The 22,192-nt window shown below is 41.6% G+C and overlaps 1 protein-coding gene across 2 annotated transcripts; it reads left to right on the forward strand.

Moving 5' to 3' along the window:
- The first annotated feature begins 1,287 nt into the window (after nt 1-1,287).
- Nucleotides 1,288-20,236, forward strand: LOC143131254 (patched domain-containing protein 3-like). Of its 2 annotated transcripts, none has more exons than XM_076290755.1 (4): nt 1,288-2,375; nt 6,494-6,621; nt 6,768-6,913; nt 15,781-20,236. In XM_076290755.1, exons 1-4 carry the CDS (start codon nt 1,680-1,682, stop codon nt 17,427-17,429), a joined length of 2,619 nt encoding a protein of 872 aa, XP_076146870.1. In that variant the 5' UTR covers nt 1,288-1,679; the 3' UTR covers nt 17,430-20,236. The 2 variants fall into 2 exon arrangements, with proteins under 2 accessions (XP_076146870.1, XP_076146871.1); XM_076290756.1 differs by having other exon boundaries at nt 1,289-1,656.
- The last annotated feature ends 1,956 nt before the right edge of the window (nt 20,237-22,192 follow it).

Below are 22,192 nucleotides of genomic sequence, written 5' to 3' on the forward strand. Positions count from 1 at the left end.
GCTATTTGACATCTTTAGAACACTAAATAAATTGGAGGTGTCAAATGTTGAGTTACTCCAGTCTAGATTTTTTGACGTTAATCACTCCTATGATGTATTGCTATTGTCTATCCGAAGTAAAATGCCTGTTTCAAAGTTAACTGATGGTAACAAAGGCTATCCCTTCTGGCTTGTTACAGCTACTTAAAAGTCCTCTTTGTTATGCAATTAATATTACTCTCCCTACACTTTCTCTAAATGGCGTTCCAATTACTGACAAGAAGTGCAGTAACAAACATATTCGAGTTGTGCTTCAGGAAAGAAATAAGATCTCTCCTAGGGGAAAGTTCTTCTGGGGTGCAATAATTGGGCCCATTAACTGGCGTAAGTCCTGGTTAACTCCCTTTAGGTTTTGCATAAGTCAAAGAAGTGCACTTTAAAATCTTGCACACAATATATCCAGTATATTTTCTTGTTTCCAAATATTGTGATACTGAAGATATATGTACATTTTGTAAGGGTCATAGCGAAACTTTGACACATTTGTTTTACAGTTGTCCAATAACTACTAAGTTATGGGCAGACATTGTGAGCCACTGGTTCTCAGGGAAATCTTCAATTTAACCCTAATCTTCAATTTTCTTTGAAAGATGTCTTTATGTACTATGAAAATGAGGAAGACACTAGCTTAGAATTTATTTGTAATCTTGTTATTTTGATGACTATATACACAAAATTTGCTTTAGCCACCCCAAATGTACAACAATTTAGCGCTGAACTTGAGTCCTTTCTTGAAATTGTTAAAAGATTGGATAACAAAAAAGCTACAACATTGCTTAAACATTACAATAATGTGCTTGTTAATTCCCCTTGTTAATTTGTCTTTTTTCTTTTCCTGTTTTTCTTTTCATTTATTTACTTATTAATCGTTGTCTTTGTTTTGGGCAACTTGTAATTTTATTTTGTATAATTGTAACCGTACTGTTTCACTTTTGTATTATCTTCATTTGTATTTGTATTATGTCTTTAATAAAGAAAAGAAAAGTTAACTGATGGTCAAATAACCAAATATCCAATTGTTTGCACCTTCAAGTGGTCTGTGACTTACGTCTGTAGTTACGTCTGTAGAGTTTGTGTGAAAGAATTACCAGACAAATAATAACAAGTAGCAGGTGCCTGGGCCCGCCACCGCCATTTCCTTTTGTGCCACAGCCACGTTAACTGAGAACAGTGAAGCAGGAAGCAAACGATGCGGTGAAGGAAAATGCAGCACGGATGCCAGTGATGCAAACAATGGATGGTGCGGCGGCCAGGCAGGAGGGTGTGCGATGTGATGTGGCAGAGGCAGGGGTCCAGGCGTCCACCTGGGCAAACGCAACCTACCCTACCATTTAATATAGTAGCCAAGTATACCTATTGGCTAACCAATTAGGCAGCCATTATGGGGCGCTCCACCCATTAATCCTGCTACACTAGCAAGAATTATCCCAGTAGCCTAGGTATCAGGTCACGAGGCTATCTGATTTGCATCCTCTGGTCATTCTTGAAAACGAAAGCGAGTTACAGGAAATGTTGGCAACGGGCAACCATTTCGTTTATACGATATTTCCCTCGCTAAACTGAAACTTTTTCGGACAGTTGCAGCGCATGGACACTGGAGAAATAACCACTCATTTTGTAAGGCTAGTTAGAAACGAAACATGTCTTACTGTAACACAAACTGCGTTGAAAAGCCTGTTGCCGCTGCCTTTAAGGTACTTGGGCGTTGCATCGGTAGATATCCGTGGTTGTTTTTCATTCTTCCTCTGATGATATCGTGCGGACTCGGAGGAGGATTTTACTTTCTCCATCAGAGAGAGGTACATAACATCGAGGACCAGTTCACGCCACTAAACGGCCCATCGAAAGAGGAGAGGGCGTTTGTCAAACAACATTTTCCTCCAGGCAAAGATTTCTCTCAATTGAAGCTCTATACCGAGGGCGTGTATGCGTCGTTTATCCTAGTGAAGAAGCCTAATATACTCACTGTAAAGGCGTTTCAAGAAATAATGACATTAGACGAGCGAGTGAAAAGTCTCAAGACAAGTACAAACAAGACATTTGAAAACCTGTGTGCTAAGAAGAAAAACAAATGTGTCTCGAATGACGTTTTAGATATTGTAACGTATAAGGCTAGCAACATTGACAATATGACTATATATTACCCATTTCATGGGAAAACATTTTTTGGAACAGTTATTGGCGGTGTTAAATATAGACCAGAAACTAAGGAAATTCAGAGCGCCGATGCGATACGATTGTTCTACTACTTAGAAGAAGACCTCGGAAATGAAACTGATGCTTGGCTGAGTTTGTTTATTGACACTTTCTCATCGGAGACAAAATATGCTGAATGGGTAAGAAGATCATGTGTGAAATTTGAGTCTTGTTGCATGTGGGAGAAAAACGTTGATGGCTTTGTGTATAGTGGCAATATGAAACTATAAGGGAGACACGCACCTATGTCCGTTATTTATTATATTTATTATGACTGGCGCGCTGCGAAGCGGCAGAGTTTTTTGTCTTCCGGATTTTTTTTTTTTTTTTGTATGTTGGCCTCCAGGGGTCATGTCAACCCATCCCATATCCACTCATTTGATGTAAAGCGCCACCTAGTTACAAATGAAAAAGCAAAAACGAGCCATTGTAGTCGCAGGTATCTTTGGCTGACAGGTTCAAAACCGACAGCATTTTCAGTGTAAGATCATTTAGACACCCTCTGAATCAAGGCCGTAGTCATGATGTCAACATTGGGGGGGACCAAATCTGTGGTGGGGTCTGAGGGACCCCCAAACAGAATGCGCCCCCCCCCCGTGAAAAGAGAAGGGTGGAGAAGAAGCAACTTCACTGGTCCATCCCTGGACCCGTGACTCCATTTGTGTTCAAAATGTAGGCCTATACTTTAAAAGAAATTACAAACTAGAGTATCTTTTGATAACCTCTATATTACACAGAATGTGGTTCTTTGACTTATTACTTACACCTGAAGATTTTTTTAAACTAAGGCTTAGACTCATAGGTTGGAGCCTAATAAGATTTTGTCTTTTAATTTAGATTTTATTATGCTGGCGGCTAATCACACAATTTTAACGTAGTTTGACAGGATTCAGGAATAGGCTACTAAGACAGGCCCCTCTGTCTGACTCACCTCATGTTACCCCTGTATGTATTATCGACTGGCTTTTGACAGAAATGACGTTTTGTGCCAACATGTAGAAACAGGCCCCTCTGTCTGACTCACCTCATGTTACCCCTGTATGTATTATCGACTGGCTTTTGACAGAAATGACGTTTTGTGCCAACATGTAGAAACACTAGGGCTACTACAGCCTAATTGGTGAATGGAAGTGCAAATTCCTTTCTTTGGTTATTGTCCGCGATTCACATTAACTAGGCTATCACGTATTGTAAACATCGCCACATTTGATCACGTTTTGCCTGCATGGATGCGCGATTGAGTGCGCATCTAAATATAATATGCAAGATGCAACAATCATTTCTAAGAGGCCTATACACGGTAATTTCTGGCATTACTACTAGCATATGAATGCATTATTTATGTTAAAAGACGTGAAAGAAATGACACAGGCTTGCACAAATTCACCATTTAAAATAAAACGTTTCACTTTCGCTATTATTGCAAGAATAGGCTCGATATGGAAAATGTTCTCTTTCAGTCTGATCGGCTCCAAACATGTATGGGATTTCCTTAGCCTGTGCTACACCTTTCCAAGAAGTTTTGTGAAAAGTGTTCCGGTAGCTTTTGCGATATTGTTGACAGCACTACCTCACCGCAGTAGGGTGCAGTAAATGGAAGCTTTTGATAGCGCACGCCACTAACGAAAAACGGAAAATCACCAGGACAAACCACTCAGGGGTGTAGGCTACTCTGGAACCATAGGTTTGTGCGTTATTTACGTTTGATTACATTTCAGATACGTGTTGGTTTCCTGTAGGCCTAGGATAAGGCTTTATTCTTTCTTTATTTTTCCGAATATTGGGGGGGACATTTTGGTCATATTTGAATATTGGGGGGGACACGTCCCCCTCAATGTCTATGGTGACTACGGCCCTGCTCTGAATGCATGCCAAGTTTCGTGGAATTCCGTTCATGGGGGACCATACAATAAATGAATATATGTACATTTAGTGACTGTACACTACGCATGCAAACACACACACACACACACACTCGATGAACACACACAAACACACACATAAATATACATGCACACACTTGTAGGCACAGACACACACACACACCCACACACATAAACACACATACGCATAAACACACATACACACGCACATGCACACACACAGGCACGCACACACAGACTCACACACGCACGCACACAAGCACATGTACGCACACACAAAATACACGTACACGCACGCATGCACACACACACGCACGCAAACACACACACATGCAGGAACACGCACATAAACATACATGAACATTACACAACTACACACATGCACAACATACGGAAAATCAGGACTTACAGTACCTGGCCCAGTGCTACCCAAATCCTGGTACAGGCCATAGTTATCTCTCGACTCGACTACTGTAACGCCCTCCTGACACGTCTCCCAGCCTGCAACGTGAAACTACTTCAGATGATCCAGAACGCGGTCTACGACCAACCCAAAAGGGCACATGTTACCGCGCTGCTCATCCAGCTACACTGGTTACCGATTGGCCGCTCGCATCAAATTCAAGTCTCTAACGCTTGCCTGCAAAGTAGTTTCCGGTTCTGCTCCCACCTACTTGAATGCCCTCATACAGGCATACGCTACCTCCTGACCGTTGTGCTCCTCAGACGAACGACGTCTGGCTCTGCCACCGGTACACTCAGGCCAATCCAAACTTTTGTCATCTGTTGTTCCTCGTTGCTGGAATGCGCTACCAATTCCTACTATAGCAGGGACATCCCTCTTCATCTTCAAAAAACTCCTGAAGACCCTGCTCTTCAGAGAATCTCCTCGTAACACTACTTACAACTAGCCTTGCTATTTCTAACACTTACACCTGACTAGAACTGACCCTGGACTGCATAAAAACAGCACTCACTGAAGCACTTTTTCTTATTGTACGCTACCTTTTTAAATTGGCTTAAATGGTTCTAGAATTGTTGAGAGAATTGTTTTAAAAAGCGTTAAACTGTTTACCATGTTGTAAGTTGCTTTGGCTTAAAATGCGTCAGCCAAATGTAATGTAACTTAATGTAATAAACACACACACACACACCCCATTACCCCTACACAACCACTCACAAGTGAACACAGACACGCACACACACACATACACAAAACACACATACACACACATGCAAGCAAGCAGATACACACACACACACACACACCATTACCCCCACACACACACACTCACAAGCTAAAACACACACACACAGTGAAGCACACATATACACAAAAGAAAACACAGACATACACACACTCATTTATACTCAAAAGTTGCAAGAGTAGGGGATGGAATAGGAGACAAATTGACAAGCGTGATTTATTTTTGCGGAGAAAATGTGCAGGACTGAGCGGCGGTCATATGTTGTACCGCTTTGCGGTACATGTAGTTATTTATGAAGGGGAAGGGCTAACTTGAAGGGGTCACGTGACTTGAGTTGTAGTCAGTTTATGAAATGAAAGGAGCAATTTCCATTTGTTAAAGATATATCCTTCGATTTTTTTTCAGTTAGTAGATTATTAACTGTATACAAACTGTGCCCATAGCTTCACACACATTTGTAATGTTTTGCATGGATGTGCGCTGGTGCGCGTTCCTGTGGATGAGAGAAGCAGGGTGCGTTATGCACCCGCCCATATCACTGTTGATAATGCGCTCTTAAAATAACATGTAAACAACTCGCCATGGATTTCTGATCAAGTTTCTCTTAATGCGGCGTAATGCGTTTCAGGTAGTGTATGATAGCGATTTTAGATAATGCGCCAGACCACACCTTAGGTCGTTAATTGCCACACCCCTGAGTGCATTGTTTAATAAAAGAGACGCACATAGCGCAAAACTCGAGTGTAAGATAGGAATAAACTTTGCGTTGGGATAATAGTCTGCCAGGTTTTGCGTCAGGCCTAATGCCTTAGAGGAGTCATAGAATTAATTTGTTTGGTATTTTACGGTTTTCTGGCGTCTCCAGGTGTGGTCAAGTTGCATCATTCACACAAATTAAATCATGAATCACTCTTCTGGGAAAAAGGCCCAAACTACAGAAAAGAAAATTATTTAGAATTTCAAAAGGAGCATTCCTATTTAGTAATATCAAAGTAGTCAGAAAATAAATGATAGCAAGTAAGTTCATTGGTCATTTGTGGAGATGGAATGCTCTGTAAAAATGGAAGGCTCTGCTTTTTAAATATAGTTTCCTGTGAATGTGAATAAATTCCTGTAAATGAATCCATTTGATATAGAGTATGTGTCTGTTCCATGTGTTTGTTGCAGGGCTCTATATCCATTTTCACATCATTGTCAAGAGAAGAAGAGCTGAAAAAGAATAGCAAAAGTGTGACCCCCTTGTTTTCCATCACATATTTTTTGGCCATCAACATATCTATTCTTTCTTGCCTAAGGTATGTCATCTCTTATACAGTATGCCTACCACGGTTTAGAGCATTTGTTCAGATTATTCCAGAAATGGATTCCCATTGTATGGCAGATGATATCAACTGATGGTGGTTAAGTGTCTGTGTGGTAACTACCTGTCATCTATTCCCAGGTTGGACTGTGTGAGGAATAAGGTATCTGTGGCCTGCTTTGGGGTGTTTTCTGCAGGGCTGTCTGTGCTGTCCAGTTTCGGCCTGCTTCTGTATTGTGGGATGCCATTTGCAATAACTGTGACAACCTCTCCCTTCCTGATTCTTGGTAAGGCTCATTTTGTAAAACTTGACACATGTTGGGACATTGCACACATGATTGCCTATTCAGATGTACATCTTAGTCAATGATACAATTCAAACGTGCACTTTAAAGATAGTGATTCTCTTTTCGCACATTAACTTTAACAGGCTAATCTAAAATCCAAATGTACTCCCATTGGGTTAACCAAATGTACTTCCATTGGGTTAACCCAAAAGAGAAAAAGGGCATTCTCTGACAGTCATCTTTAATTGATGATCATGACGTCTTCTCTTGTTACATATTACCTTTCCAGACAACAGGGGAGCACACCTCAGTCTCAGGCCATTTCTGAAATGCCTGGCAATACTAGTTTTCATACATGGCATCACCTAAGATTAATATTAAACTCAGTAAAAATCAGAAGCTGCTCCAATAGCTTATCATCATTATCATCTTGGTGAACAGTTTTCCCCGACGCATTCTACTATTAGTGACTGACGCGTGAGAAGCATTTCTGTGTTCCATTCATTCATTTTCACTGGGGGCGTGCCCTGCCATGCTTCTGTTAATTTGTGGCACAATTGAATGGTATTATGGAACCGGGGGTCGACAGAAAAAGAAACTAAAACTTTCCCCGATCAAGATATACTTTTTAATTTGGTGTCATCAAATAGGCATACATTTATGGGGTAGCCTGTAGTGTACGAGAGCCCATTGAAACTGAACCACTCGTGGGTAGGCCATTAAGCAACGGCATTTAAAACAACGAATAAAAATTCCTGTAACTGTCCACGAAAAGAGCTAGCCTAATCCACTGCACGAAAAAAAATGGAAATTGCAACTAGTTGTAGGTCTGACAGTGGTAAATATCATAGCAAATGGCCTATGGCAATGACAGCTTTAAAAAAACATTTATTTTGTCTCGCTGGAGTGAATGCAGAATGTGGGCTGTTGTGCATATGAATGAATTAGGGAGATCTGCATCTCTGTTAACTAAAAGCTAGTCTTCCTAACATCTCCATTGTTAACGTGAAATATGTCTCCATGCAAGGTAGTGTCAAGCCGTGAAGAGATAACCTTCTGCAGGTAGCAATGTTCACAACACTGCCTACAGAGCATAGCCTACCTTAAATTGTAAGTGGTCAGTAATAGCATAATGTAACTTAATCAGAGCCGGACCGCCCTCTACGCACACTACACACCTAGGGCCCTCGCCTCCCCCTTGCATCAAGAGTTATATTGTTGATTAGAGGATGAGAAGAGAAAAAACTCTATGCAAGTGAACTGCTGGAACATCAGTTGGGTAAACTTGTTGTGTTCCTCTTCAGGTTTGATGTCAACAAATAATAATAGCTGATCTGCTGACTTGCATCTCTCAAATCTGTGTCTGTAACCTAGGCAATGAAATTACGTTCACTGTTGGTTTTTAATGACAAATGAGTAACAGGCTACGCAACTATTGGCAAACTTTTACATACCCTCCTTCTAGCCATCAGTTAGCTCACGCCATGTTTGCTTGTCAACTGCTCACCAGAAATAAACATTGCATAACACTCCTCTGCGATCCAAGACAGGTTCTCTTTGAGTTTGGTTTTTCAATATTTATTTCAACTAATCCAATAGCAAACATCCTGACTTACATCCTCATATGCACATCTCATTTCCAAATTATAGCCTATAGACACAAACACAAGTTACTCTACTAAGTGAAAGGCACAAGGCGCCTAATTAGATTTACACACAACCGATACAATGTAATCATGACTTTAAAGGTAGGTGTTAAAAAAGTTTAAAATATGAAATGTTTAAATGTCAAATTATTTTAGGCTATTAAGGAACTCCAAAATATATGAATGAAATATATAATATATATTAGGGGTGTAACGGTTCATGTATTCGTATTGAACCGAAACGGTACAGGCGTCACGGTTCGGTGCATGAATTTACATGGAGAATACACGGTATAAAAATACATAAAACTCGTGTGCGGATTAATTAATGTCATGCGCAATTACTGTTAAGTAGCGAGAGTTACGGGAGTTCTTTAGCGACACCTAACGCTAATCTGTAGCCTCGCCTTAGCTCTGAAGCTCTGATTGGCGCCTATGTTTTTTTTTGTCAGGTCGTCAGTCGAGTCCGTCAGTCATTAGCAGCACTAAGGTTAGACCCACAAGAGTTAGAGGATCCGCTGGTCTATTTAAGATCGCAAGTTTGAGAACTTCAGTTACAGTAACGTTAGTACAGGCGAAAGAGTGGTGGATAAGATGAAACTGTGTGTCAGCGTTGTTCAGCAGTTATTGGGTATGTGAGTGGAATAAATGCTACACATATTCGAAGCCATCACCCAGATGATGTAGGCTACCAATCACTGAAACGAGGGGAAAAAAACTTCCCCTGCGCTTCAGCAGCCTTTGGATACACATACAAATAGGGCCAAAACCTATGGCTTAAATTAAATGATTTCGTAATGACAGAAAGCTATGTAAATCGCATGGTAATTACCTTTATGTTGGGGTAACTTGTAACTTCTCACATGAGGAGCTGGTAGTGTTAAGTGCATAGACAGTAAAATAAAGTGACAACGCTAACCAGGCTAATAAACAAACCATGCTAGTACGGTGAGTTAACGTCAAAGGGCAAAGTCACGTGACTTCTAGTTGTAGTCTGTTTATGAAATGAAAGGAGCAATTTCGTTTTAAAAAAAAGGCAAAATAGTGTGATATTTTCACAGTTAGTAGGCTAGATTATTACTTTACACACAATTAAAAATATTGAGGCAAATTGTAGACCCTTCCATATACAACTAAACACAGATGTTGAAGGTCTTGCTTAAGTGGATTTTTAAAAATCATTTTTATGTAATTTGCACTTTCAGAAATAAGAGATGCTGTAGGCCTATTTTCAGTTTTATAGCTGATTGTCTTATTTTGTTTACAAGTTACAGATGGAGTCTGGGTACTTATTGTACTGTTTAGCCTATATCTTACACACTTCAGGCTGTTGCAGATAGCTCAGGGAAGAGACTGTATGACACTAGGTGGTACAGCCTGAGACATGCACAATAAAAAAAATGCTTTCTGCATTTTTGTTTTGCTTTTCCCTCCATTGTACCGAACTCGTACCGAACCGTGATGTCCGAACCGAGGTATGAACCGAACCGTGACTTCTGTGTACCGTTACACCCCTAATATATATATACAATATAATATATATATAATATTTTACACCTAGGCTATTATACATAGCTCTGCGAAAACAAATAAGAGATCCATGCACATTTTTCTGATGTTATCCTGTTCCTGTTGCCTGTTGCTGAGTGACATGCATAATGAGTATACTATATGGCAGGGGTCTCAAACTCAAATGAGCTGAGGGCCACTTCGGCCAACGTCATCTGATTGGAGGGCCACATCAGTGTTAAAGAATAATACAAAAAAGAACGGCTATTTTTTCAAATACTACACAAAACTGCAAAGAGAGAGTGCAAATCTTTTATCTCTTTTTAGACACCTGTGCTAACAACCTTAGTTTATAAATAAAATAATGATAAAATAAATATTAATACAAATTATAAAAAAACAAAAAGCATAAAAACAGGTATGTGTGTGTTTCACTCCAAATAAAAAATATTTTTTTCTCATAACTTATTTAAACCTGCGTGGCAAACTTTAGGCACCAGGGTTAAGAAAACAACACCATTGGATTTTGACCAAAGGCTTGAAAGTGGTCTTTGTAAGGCTTTGTAAGGCTTGAAAGTCCTACTGTGAATCTTTGAGTATAAAAAAAAGTTTATGAAGGGGGTAAATGTATCTAATTTGACACTGGATGGCAAGCACCTCAAATTATGCACCTTTCAGTAAATACTGGATGTTGAACATATTTGAGCAGGTTTACAGGTTTTGTCATATTACCCACATAACAAATTAACAGGAAAACAGTAGGCCTAACATGTAAACCAACAATAGTAAACTATTACTAGCCTATATCCACAAACCGTTATTATAGGCCTACAATAAAGTAGCCTGGTCAAATCGGTTCCTATCGTGGGTGACTTTGTTCTTTAGAGCCCTATTTTTATTACCCCTGCTGTCTGTACCATGTCCATTACGGACACTATCATCACGATTACCACTGCCACCTCCAGCTATGTTGGGCAGAGGGTCGAAATAAGCATGGTAGGGCCTATGCTTAGTGGACACCGTTGTATACACGCAAAGACGCACCTCTATTCACAGACGCACCGTTACTATCACCGTCAATAGACGATCGATCATAATCTCCAAAAGGCAGATATTCTCCTTCAGAATCAGAATCTAGGTGAATAACATAGCCTACCCAAGACTTCACACGTGAAAGTTTTTTGGTGTAGGTCTATTTCTGCTTCAATTTGTGCAAAACTATGGCCTGCATCACTTCCGCGTCATTACAAACAAATGCATGTCTTTGTCAAGTCAAGTCAAGTCGGCTTTTATTGTCAATTTCTTTACATGCACTGGTCATACAAAGAATTGAAATTTCGTTTCTTACTTTCCCATGCAGACATAGACATACTTTAAATACAGACATAGACATACTTTAGACATAGACATAGCCATAGACAATAAACATTAAATTAAAGTGCGAGACTGAAATATAGAACATATATCAAAATATAGAAATATAGGACATATATAAAAAAAAAATAGAGGTAGTTGTGTTGTATATTTACATAGTCTTAACAGTTACATGAAGTTTAAACTTGTGCTTGTGTGACCTGTATATTTACATTGATATGCAGTAATTTTAAGTATATCAGGCTTGATGTGAAGCAGCAACACGTTAGGCTGCGCAGTCACAGTGCAGTTCCACAGGGCGGTGTTGGGGGGGGGGGGGGTTAGGGTAGACAGGATCCTAGGTTCCTGGCTGGCTGGTGGGTGGGGGGGGCTGTCAGTGATGGGAGAGTGGGTAGTGTTCAGCATCCTGATTGCTTGGTGGATGAAGCTACTTGCAAGTCTGGTGGTGCGTGAGCGGAGGCTCCTGTACCTCTTTCCAGAGGGCAGGAGGCTGAAGAGTTCGTGTGCAGGGTGGGTTGTGTCCTTGACAATCATTAGTGCTTTGCGGGTGAGGCGGGTGGTGTAAATGTCCTGCAGGGAGGGGAGTGGTGCTCCAATGATCCTCTTAGCTGTGTTAACAATGCGCTGGAGGGTCTTCCTGTTCTGATCTGTGCAGCTTCTGCCCCACACTGTGATGCTGCTGGACACGATGCTCTCGATGGTCCCTCTGTAGAATGTAGTCATGACGGGAGGCGTGGCACTTGCCTTCTTCAATTTGCGCAAGAAGTAGAGGCGCTGCTGGGCTTTCTTTGCCAGTGATGCTGTGTTGGTGGTCCAGGAGAGGTCGTCGCTGATGGGCACCCCCAGAAATTTTGTGCTGCTCACTCTCTCTACAGCATCTCCGTCGATGGACAGTGGTGGCAGTTGTTTGTGGCCTCTCTGAAAGTTGACAACAATCTCCTTGGTCTTGCTGACATTCAGCAGGAGGTTGTTGTCTTTGCACCATTTAGCCAGCAGGTCTACTTCTTCTCTGTAGTGAGCCTCATCGCCCTTAGTGATGAGGCCCACCAGTGTTGTGTCGTCCGCAAACTTCACCAGATGGTTGGAGCTGTGAGTGGTTGTACAGTCATGTGTTAGCAGTGTGAAGAGCAGGGGGCTGAGCACACACCCTTGAGGGGCCCCCGTGCTCAGGGTCAGAGTGCTTGAGGTGTTGTTCCCGACACATACTGCTTGTGGTCTCTGCAACAGGAAGTCTAGCAGCCAGTTGTAGAGGGAGGGGATGAGTTGATGAGTTGTTGTGGTATTATGGTATTGAATGCTGAACTGAAGTCTATGAACAGCATTCTCACATATGAGTCTTTATTGTCCAAGTGGGTGAGGGCTGGATGGAGGGCAGAGCAGATTGCATCCTCCGTGGATCGTTTGGCTCGGTATGCAAACTGGAAGGGGTCCAGGGTGGGAGCTAGGGTGGCTTTGATGTGTGACATGACTAGCCGTTCGAAGCACTTCATGATTATGGGCGTGAGTGCTACAGGACGGTAGTCATTGAAGCATGATGGTGATGATTTCTTTGGCACGGGTATGATGGTGGCAGTTTTGAAAAGTGATGGGATGACTGCTTGCTCCAGAGAGGTGTTGAAAATGTCTGTAAAAACATCCTTCAGCTCTTCTGCACAGTCCTTCAACACTCGTCCTGGTATGTTGTCTGGGCCTGCTGCTTTGCGTGGGTTAATGGTGGCTAGTGTCCTCTTCACGCTGGCAGAGGACAGGTACAGGGGTTGGTCGTGGGGGGGAGGTGGGGTTTTCTGTGGGTGAGTGTCATTTTGTGCTTCAAAACGGGCGAAAAAACTGTTCAGGTCATTTAGCAGAGAGGTGTTGTTCTCACAGCTCCGTGGCGCAGGCTTGTAGTCAGTTATGGCCTGTATGCCCTGCCACAGGCTCTGTGCATCTCTGCTGTCTTTGAAGTGTGTTGTTATTTTGTCTGTGTAATCCTTTTTTGCCTTCCTGATGCCCTGGGACAGGTTAGCCCTCGCTGTTCTTAGGCCAGCTACATCTCCAGCTCTGAAGGCTTTGTCTCTGGCCCTCAGCAGTCTGTGGACGTCTCCTGTCAGCCATGGCTTCTGGTTGGCCCGAGTGGTGATGTGTTTTATTTCTGTAACATCATCGATGCATTTGGTGATGTAGGAGGTCACAGTGTCTGTGTATTCCTCAATGTCAATGTGGTTGTTGTGGGTGGCAGCTGTTTTGAAAATATCCCAGTCTGTTGTTTCAAAGCAGTCCTGAAGTTGTGAGACGGCCCCCTCCGGCCACACTCTCACCTCCTTCAGAACTGGTTTGGTGACTTTTGCTCTTTGTCTGTATCGGGGCAGCAGCAGGATGCTAATGTGGTCTGACTGTCCGATGTGGGGGAGGGGTTTGGCTTTGTAGGCTTCTTTCTGTGGGGTGTAAACAAGGTCCAGGGTGTTTTGTCCTCTTGTTGGGAAGTTTACATGTTGGTGAAATTTTGGTAGTACAGTTTTGAGATTGGCGTGATTGAAGTCTCCAGCGATGATTGTGAAGGCATCCGGGTGTTCACTTTGTTGTTCACTGACGGCCCGATACAGCTCATTCAGTGCCATGCTCCTGTCACTGTTTTTTTTTTGCTTGTACACCGCGACCAGCAGAATTGCGGTGAATTCCCTGGGGAGGTAGAAGGGTCGGCACTTAATGATCATAAACTCCGCCAGTGGAGAGCAGTGTCTATGTACTACCGTAGCGTCTCGGCACCAAGCATCATGTGTGTAAACACAAACTCCTCCACCACGTTTTTTGTCTGCTAGGGCTTGGTCAGCTCGATAGCACGTTAGCTGCTCCAGGTGTATAGCAGAGTCGGGGATGTTATCGTTGAGCCATGATTCAGTGAGAACAGTCACGCAGCAGTTACTCACTGTCTTGTTTGCTGATCTTAGCAACCGAATGTCGTCCATCTTATTGTCCAGTGATCTTACGTTCGCCAGGAATATGGATGGTATTGCTGGGCGAGTTGGGTTGGCTGCTAGCCTTGTTCTGACGCCAGCTCGCTTGCCTCTCTTCCTTGTCCTGGCACACCGCTTGCGGTGACGCCGGCCAGGTGAAGCAGACGGGTCCGATGTTGTGGTAGGCAGGCGAAGTATTCCCAGTTCAGCCAGCGTCTCTGTTTTTATGTCCAAAACATCGATACTGCTGTTTTCCTTCCGTATCTGCAACAGTTGCTGTCGGCTGCACATGCGTTCCGACGTAGTTTCATGCGATAAACATTCCGAAAAACACATTTTAACAACAAAAAAACACTGCACGTTCAGGAGAAGCAAGGAGTCGCTGCATCTACATGCGCAGCTCTTTGTGCTTCTCGCGTGTAAGTATTTCCTGAAAACTTTGTGCAGCGGATTTGGGCTTGAATCGAAGCTCTGAAATCGAAGCTCTTGAATCGAAGCTCTTTAGGGGCAGCCGTGGCCTACTGGTTAGCACTTCGGACCTGTAACCGGAGGGTTGCCGGTTCGAACCCTGACCAGTAGGCACGGCTGAAGTGCCCTTGAGCAAGGCACCTAACCCCTCACTGCTTCCTAAGTGCCGCTGTTGATGCAGGCAGCTCACTGCGCCGGGATTAGTGTGTGCTTCACCTCACTGTGTGTACACTGTGTGCTGTGTGTGTTTCACTAATTCACGGATTGGGATAAATGCAGAGACCAAATTTCTCTCACGGGATCAAAAGAGTATATATATATATATATATATATATATATATATATATATGGATGTCTAGCAACTGGTGGAGGAGAGTACAAATGGGATTTGTCACCGTACTTGGATCTATCGTCTTTTAATCAGTGTAGTTGTTTGTCGCAATTAAAAAATACCCTCAAGGGCCGAATTACATTATTATTTTGACATTAGGCCGGGCGCGGGCCGGAGTTTGAGACCCTTGCTATATGGTATATAAGACTGTAGTGTTACAATGTAATAGAGGCAATTACAAAGAAAATAGGTAGGCTTCCTGCATGACCCATTCCGAATGAATTGTCTCTGATATAATAAATACAACACATTGGACTCGGCAAGATATTTGGCAATACTACTTTCACACAAGTGATGGCACCCCTGCGTACTACGTACTGTACTACTTTTCAGTCAAGATCAGTATATTAGCAGTGGTACGTCATGTTTGGGGGAAAAACAATGTTGTCTCTTTGTAAGTCATGCAGACGTTGCTTTGGAGAATTAACTGAACAAAATTCTTTGTTCTGCACATCTTAGGAAAAGTGTTATCTATTTTATAAACACATTATAAAATCAAACTCCTGAGGAATTTTGCTTTGTTCGTGCACAAAACCCTTTCTATAGGTATTGGTGTGGATGACATGTTCATCATGATCTCCTGCTGGCAGAAGACGAGGGTTCATGACAAGGTTGAAGATCGCATGGCAGAGACGTACAAGGAGGCGGCAGTCTCCATCACCATCACCACTCTGACTGATGCCTTGGCCTTTTACATCGGCCTCCTGACTCCTTTTCGCTCTGTGCAGTCCTTCTGCATGTACACCGGCACAGCCATCCTCTTCTGCTACATCTACAACATCACATTCTTCGGTGCTTTTCTGGCCCTGAATGGACGACGAGAGGGAAGCAACAGACACTGGCTTACATTCAGGAAGGTTGAAACTCCAAATCCAGACAACAAGGGCAATGCCTGCTCAGTTGGAGGAGCTTATGATCACCAAACAGGTGCAGAGGAGGAAATGCCCATCAATGTCTTCTTCAAGAAGTATTATGGTCCATTCTTAACTAAAAGATACAGCAAGGTCTTTGTTATTTTGCTCTATTTTGTATATGTGGGTGTGAGCATATATGGTTGTTTTCAGATGAAAGAGGGTATAGATCTGAAAAACTTAGCTACAGATGACTCATACGTAGTTAATTACTATGATAATGAGAATCAGTATTTCGAAGACTTTGGACCGTTTGTTATGGTAATTATAAAAGACAAAACATTTGAGTATTGGAATAAGACTGCACAAGACAATCTCATGGGTTGTGTTAGACAGTTTGCAAATTCAGACATGGTGCCCAAAAATGTGACTATTTCATGGCTTGATGCCTTTGTGGAATATGAAAAGGGTACTAGTAATCATTTCTCAGACCAGAAAACATTCATGAGTTTTTTACCAAGCTTTCTTAAACTGTCAGGCTTCAATGATGATGTTGATATTCAAGATGGTGTGATTCAAGCTTCCCGAATCTTTATACCAACAGTTAATGTCAGGACTGCAGTAGACGAAAAGAACATGTTGAGTTTTTTTAGAGACACCGCTAGTAAATGTGGTGAATCTGCAAATGGGGTAAACTTAATGGTGTACCACCCAACATTTATTTACTTTGATCAGTATGCCGTCATTGTCAGCAATACCATCCAGAACATCATAGTAGCTACTGTCGCTATGCTTGTCATTGCCCTTATGCTGATTCCACACCCTCTCTGTTCTCTGTGGGTGACCTTTGCCATTGCCTCTGTAATAGTAGGCGTAACCGGTTTCATGGCTTTGTGGAACGTTAATCTAGACTCCATCTCCATGATCAACCTGGTAATCTGCATCGGCTTTTCTGTTGACTTTTCTGCACACATTTCTTACGCCTTTGTCTCAAGTGAAAAGAGAACAGCCAATGGAAAAGCCATAGATGCTCTCTATAACCTTGGGTATCCAATAATCCAGGGAGCTTTATCAACAATTGCTGGGGTTATTGTCCTGTCAGCAGCAAAGAGCTACATCTTTAGAACCTTCTTTAAGATCATGTTTCTTGTCATCTCCTTTGGGGCTGTCCATGGCCTTGTGTTTATCCCAGTGTTTTTGACATTCTTTGGGGTTTGTGGAAAAAAAGTAAGAACTGAAAGTGGCAAATCAATCACCAACAATATAGAACTTAAAAAAATGAATGATGCATTAGAGCCCGACCAAAATGGGATTTTAAAGAAGGATACAGATTTCGATATTTGAGGTTTCAAAAACTGATAACCGACATATCGGTCGATAGACATCTTTAAACAACACAATATACAAATTCTCTCCCATAGCAAAGTTCTGATGAAGGTGGGATATTATGTGTTTAAAAAGGCCTATCTGGTATCTTAATGAAAGGCTCTTATACAGTAATCTATTAAATAATTATTATGAAATAAATAGTCGGGTCTAATCAGGCTATTCACAGTTCATGCCTAATGACGCTATCCCTTCATGTAATGTACGATCTGTTACTTTTAATTTTAGCCTTTTTAAAAACATGCACTTCCTTACTTGGTGTAAACACCTTGTTGAAATACAAGAAATTGAAGACTGAAACTGTTTTTGAAGGATGCATCGTAGACAGGCATCTATGCCCTGCTGTTATTTTAAACTGGCATACCATGGCATTAGCTAATTCTGGGATGACAATCCAAGGAGACAATCAAGTTACTTGGTACCTTTTGACGTAACATTAAGATGATGACCAATGGCTCTAAGGTCAACATTATGCTATTGCAGTACAGTAAAAACGAAACATGTCCGATAAACACTCAGGTTTATTTAGGCTTCCAGAAGAAATTATAATTACATTTGACGTGAAAATATCCTTATACCATGAATACACAAGCCATTCCACAAAGCTATGAAACAGCAAGCTGGAATTCTTTGTCAGTGTAGGAAGTAGAACCAAATTAAGCATGTGTCTTGCAGCAAAATGGTGGATAAATAACACAATGACAATACTAGTAGAATTTTTAATGAAGGATCAATATTCGGTTTTCCTACACTTAATTAAAAAATATTTATCATCCGTTATAAATGCATATCAGTTGTCAAATGCAAAAACATCTCAGGTGCGGTGCCCAGAGAGGTGAGGTGCCCAGCATTTAGGTCTCTGGAACAGGGGCTCGCCACCAGGAATGGGACCATGTATTTAACAGAGCAGACTGTTGTGTATGTCTTCATTGTATTGTTTGCTTAGTTTTACATGTATGTTTTTAATGATTATAACTTGTTCAGAGTCGATAGGAGTGAGAGGGGGTGATGTGGCAATCTACGCCAAATCAACTCTCTCTGTAATGATTTTAAATGCTTTATCGGTTCAACATAGCTTTAAATTTGTTGCTGTTAACATTATTTTAGGCTCTACCTCTATTACTGTAGCAGGGGTCTATCGACCCCCTCTGCTGTCTCAAACTCATTAGATGCCTTTGCAAATCTGCTTGCAAAGCATTGTAATGGGGAGCTTCTGGTCTTCGGTGACTTTAATATCAACTGGCTTAACAACTCTTCCAGCTACCTCAAACGGGTCACTAGCGATCTAAATTTGTCCCATAACAGAAACCATTAGGCTAAACCTGTCAGACCACAAGCACAAGATAGCGTAGCACAAGATCCTGGGCCCCTGCAAAGGCAGTCCTGATGGGCCCCTAGGCAGTCCTGATGGGACCAGATCTCACATGGTCACAATGAGAAATTTTAAATCTTTTAATAGCCAAGCTTTTTTATCTGATGTTTTTTATAGTATTTTTTTTATTTATATCTTACTTCAGAAATGATGGATGTTGAACTGACACTTGATTTCTTTATAAACAATTTTGTCACTGTTATCAATAAGCATGCTCCTTTTAAGACACTACGGGCTATATCTTGCACTTTAACGCAATTGACTTCGCGCAAATCGCTTTGTGGGCGGATGGGCGCTGTTTCTATTTTACCGGTGGAAAATTGACTGTTGCGCCCGACGCAAATCTAAAATGGGGTGGTCTGTAGCTGGTACATTATTGATGGGTGTGGTTTGGGCGTAACGTGCAATAAACCAATCAGAGCATCATCTCACATTCCCTTTAACAACAGGCACGCTTGTTCCATAGCGGATTGTTATTATGATGGCGGATTTGCCAGGTGCAACCAGGAACGGTTCACAGTGCTATAGTCAGTTGTGAACAGTTTGCCAACAGGCAACGAGAAACACTTTCCAAGTTGACCTAACTTTCCAACTCTGCACAGTATCCCATTAACTGCATGACAGTGGGCTATTTACAATATTTATTTTATGTAAAGTAGAGTTTGTAAACATGTTATCATCAACTTAATGCACGCACAACTTTTGTTTGAGCAGGAGAGAGAATAACAATGAATGGACGCAGCAACTACAGAAATTGTAGCGAAGGCTACTTGCTGCTTTCTTTTACTGTCTATGGTTGCTGGTTAACAGCACATAATAAGCTTATTTAAGCGAATTCACAAACTCAAGACTTCAAGGCCATCATGGATATAAAACATTTTTTGAAAACAACTAAAGGATGGAGGGAACATAGCAAAGTTTTGGAGTTATTTCAGATGGGCTACAACAAGGTAGGCAAAATTGTGGTGCTTGTCAAAACCTTAGCACAGCTGGAATAATGTTTATAGGCTAGATGTTAAAGTGCACACGATGTTTAAAGCCATACACAATGGTAAATTTGAACAAAACTAAAGGTAACTTTAGCCTTTATAGGGTTGTCCAAATTAATAGGTCGTATTAAGGCGTTGTTGTAAAGATATTGCATGTAGATATATAGGCTACTAAATTTTTAGTTGACCAATGCACGAACAAAGCCGGGAAACGGACAAATATTATCAAGGCTTTGAATGTTTCCATCTGTGCACAGGGTGTCTGTAGATCGGTGTGAATAGCATTCATTTCTGCAGGCCTGTGGCCATGCATGCGCCCTTAAAATAGCATCTGGATTTGCGCCACTGACTTTAGACCAGGAGGTTCCTGGGGGGTATTCCAAGTACGTGGTTTAGTGGCAAACCTGGGTAAGTTAACTAAGAGTAAGTGGTAATTCACCTAGTTACCTTTTTATAATGTTTCATTATTTTTTCAAAGTGTCATTGAAGATTGTTGCACAGCTGGTGCTTGTTATGTTAATAGCATTTTCATTACTGACGTTACATTTGACTCCATTTTTTCTCCATGATATGTTTTAGTGTTATAACTTGGAAATATAGCCGCAAGCGGCAATGGCGGGCCCGAGCACCTGCGGGCCACAAACCGTGACATGTCGGAATCCAACAAAGCACCGATGTGGTGCGTTTGTGAAATGTACATATTTGATGCAAGTGCTATTTGTGTATTTTATTTTATTTTCTGCCACATTTACTTGCTTGGCCAGGTGGGGATGCAATGCAAGGCAGGCCCTTTGGGTGTCATCATAATCATATATATTAACCTGAGAAATTTCAGATCATTCAATTTAAGCAAAGCACATTTCTGATACACTTTTTGGTTGGCCAGATGGTGGCGCTATGCTAGGTATCTGAATTACACATGTGAATATCATCACAATAATGATTTCCAATATTTCCTACCTACCAAGATTCAAATAAATCAGTTAAGGCATTGCCCATTTCTGACACATTTCCTGTTTTGGCCAGGTGGTGGCGCTATGCCAGGCAGGCCAATAGGGTTTCTGGATATTCTCTTAATCATAATATCTATTAACCTGAGAAGTTTCAGACTGTTCATTCAATGCACTTTGACTTTATGGCACATTTCCTGTTTATGTGTAAGATATTAAAATCATAATATATTACAACATATCAAAAATCCCTTCGCGATTTAACATCAGCGTCATCTTGCCATCATATTTGCCAAATATCACATGAATCTGACAAACCGTCTAGGAGGAGTATGTTCAAATCTATCACGTGACATCAGTGTTCTTGTCATTCTTTCTGTTGCCAGTGGGTGGCACTATGCCAAATATGGATTATGGGCTTGTCAAATTTGTCATTACCATGGTATTCAATAACCTGTTACATTTAAAATATTGCAAGCCATGCATGGTGAATTAAGACATATTTATTGTTTTTGTGGAAGGGTATTAAAATTCATAGTTTCGCCATTTCGTCAAATTACAACATATCAAAAAAAGCTTCTCCATTTAGAATCAGAAGCATATTGGCATCATGTATACCAACTTTCACATGAATCAGAGCAACCGTCTAGGAGGAGTATGTTAAAATTGATCATGTCCACAACACACAAAATCTCAATTACCTCACTTCCTGTGGGCGTGGCTAATGGCATGTTAATACAAAAGTAGATTGTTTTTGGTAGTTACACACACCCACCAAATTTGGTGTGTGTATCTAAAACTATATGCCAACCACAAGTCACAGTGACATAAGGGGGCGCTATGGAGTTCCTGGGCCAAGCCCAGTGCCAAGGCTTTTCCCCTGTGTATACCTCTTTCATTAGGCCTGACGCAAAACCTTGCAGACAACACATACGTGTTGCCTGCAAGATGTGCAAACTATGTGGGGCCCAACAGCCCATGAAGAAAAACCTAGCCAAAGCAAAACAAAAGGCTAATGGACAATGGGCCATCAAATTAAAGGCTGGGGGCAATAGCGGCAAACTTGTTGATGCTGCCCGGATTCTGGTAAGCTTTAGTCCTTTTCTATCACACTAACTACATATAGCAGTCATACTCAAACTCCACAAGTTAGTAGCCGTTCACATCGAATACAGTATTGTAGATTAAGTATAAGTATATATACTCTTTTGATCCCTTTGGGGAAATTCGGTCGCTGCATTTATTCCAATCTGTGAATTAGTGAAACAGCAGAGTGAGGTGAAGCACACACTAACCTGGAGTAGTGAGATGCCTGCTACAGCGGCTCTCCGGGAGCAGTGAGGGGTTTGGTGCCTTGCTCAAGGGGACTTTAGCTGTGGATGTGGGCTCTGCCTCTCCCTCTGAAGACTC

This window comes from Alosa pseudoharengus, unplaced genomic scaffold (assembly GCF_046254945.1).
Source record: "Alosa pseudoharengus isolate Yale_2024_CS ecotype anadromous, Long Island Sound unplaced genomic scaffold, YU_APseudo_1.1 YU_APseudo_1.1_scf_18, whole genome shotgun sequence".
NCBI classification, from domain to species: domain Eukaryota; kingdom Metazoa; phylum Chordata; class Actinopteri; order Clupeiformes; family Clupeidae; genus Alosa; species Alosa pseudoharengus.

Coding starts and splice junctions, on each gene's coding strand:
- LOC143131254 (XM_076290755.1), top strand. CDS start 1,680: ATGTCTTACTGTAACACAAACTGCGTTGAAAAGCCTGTTGCCGCTGCC. Junction 2,376..6,493: donor AGACAAAATATGCTGAATGG/GTAAGAAGATCA, acceptor TGTTTGTTGCAG/GGCTCTATATCCATTTTCAC. Junction 6,914..15,780: donor CTCTCCCTTCCTGATTCTTG/GTAAGGCTCATT, acceptor CCCTTTCTATAG/GTATTGGTGTGGATGACATG.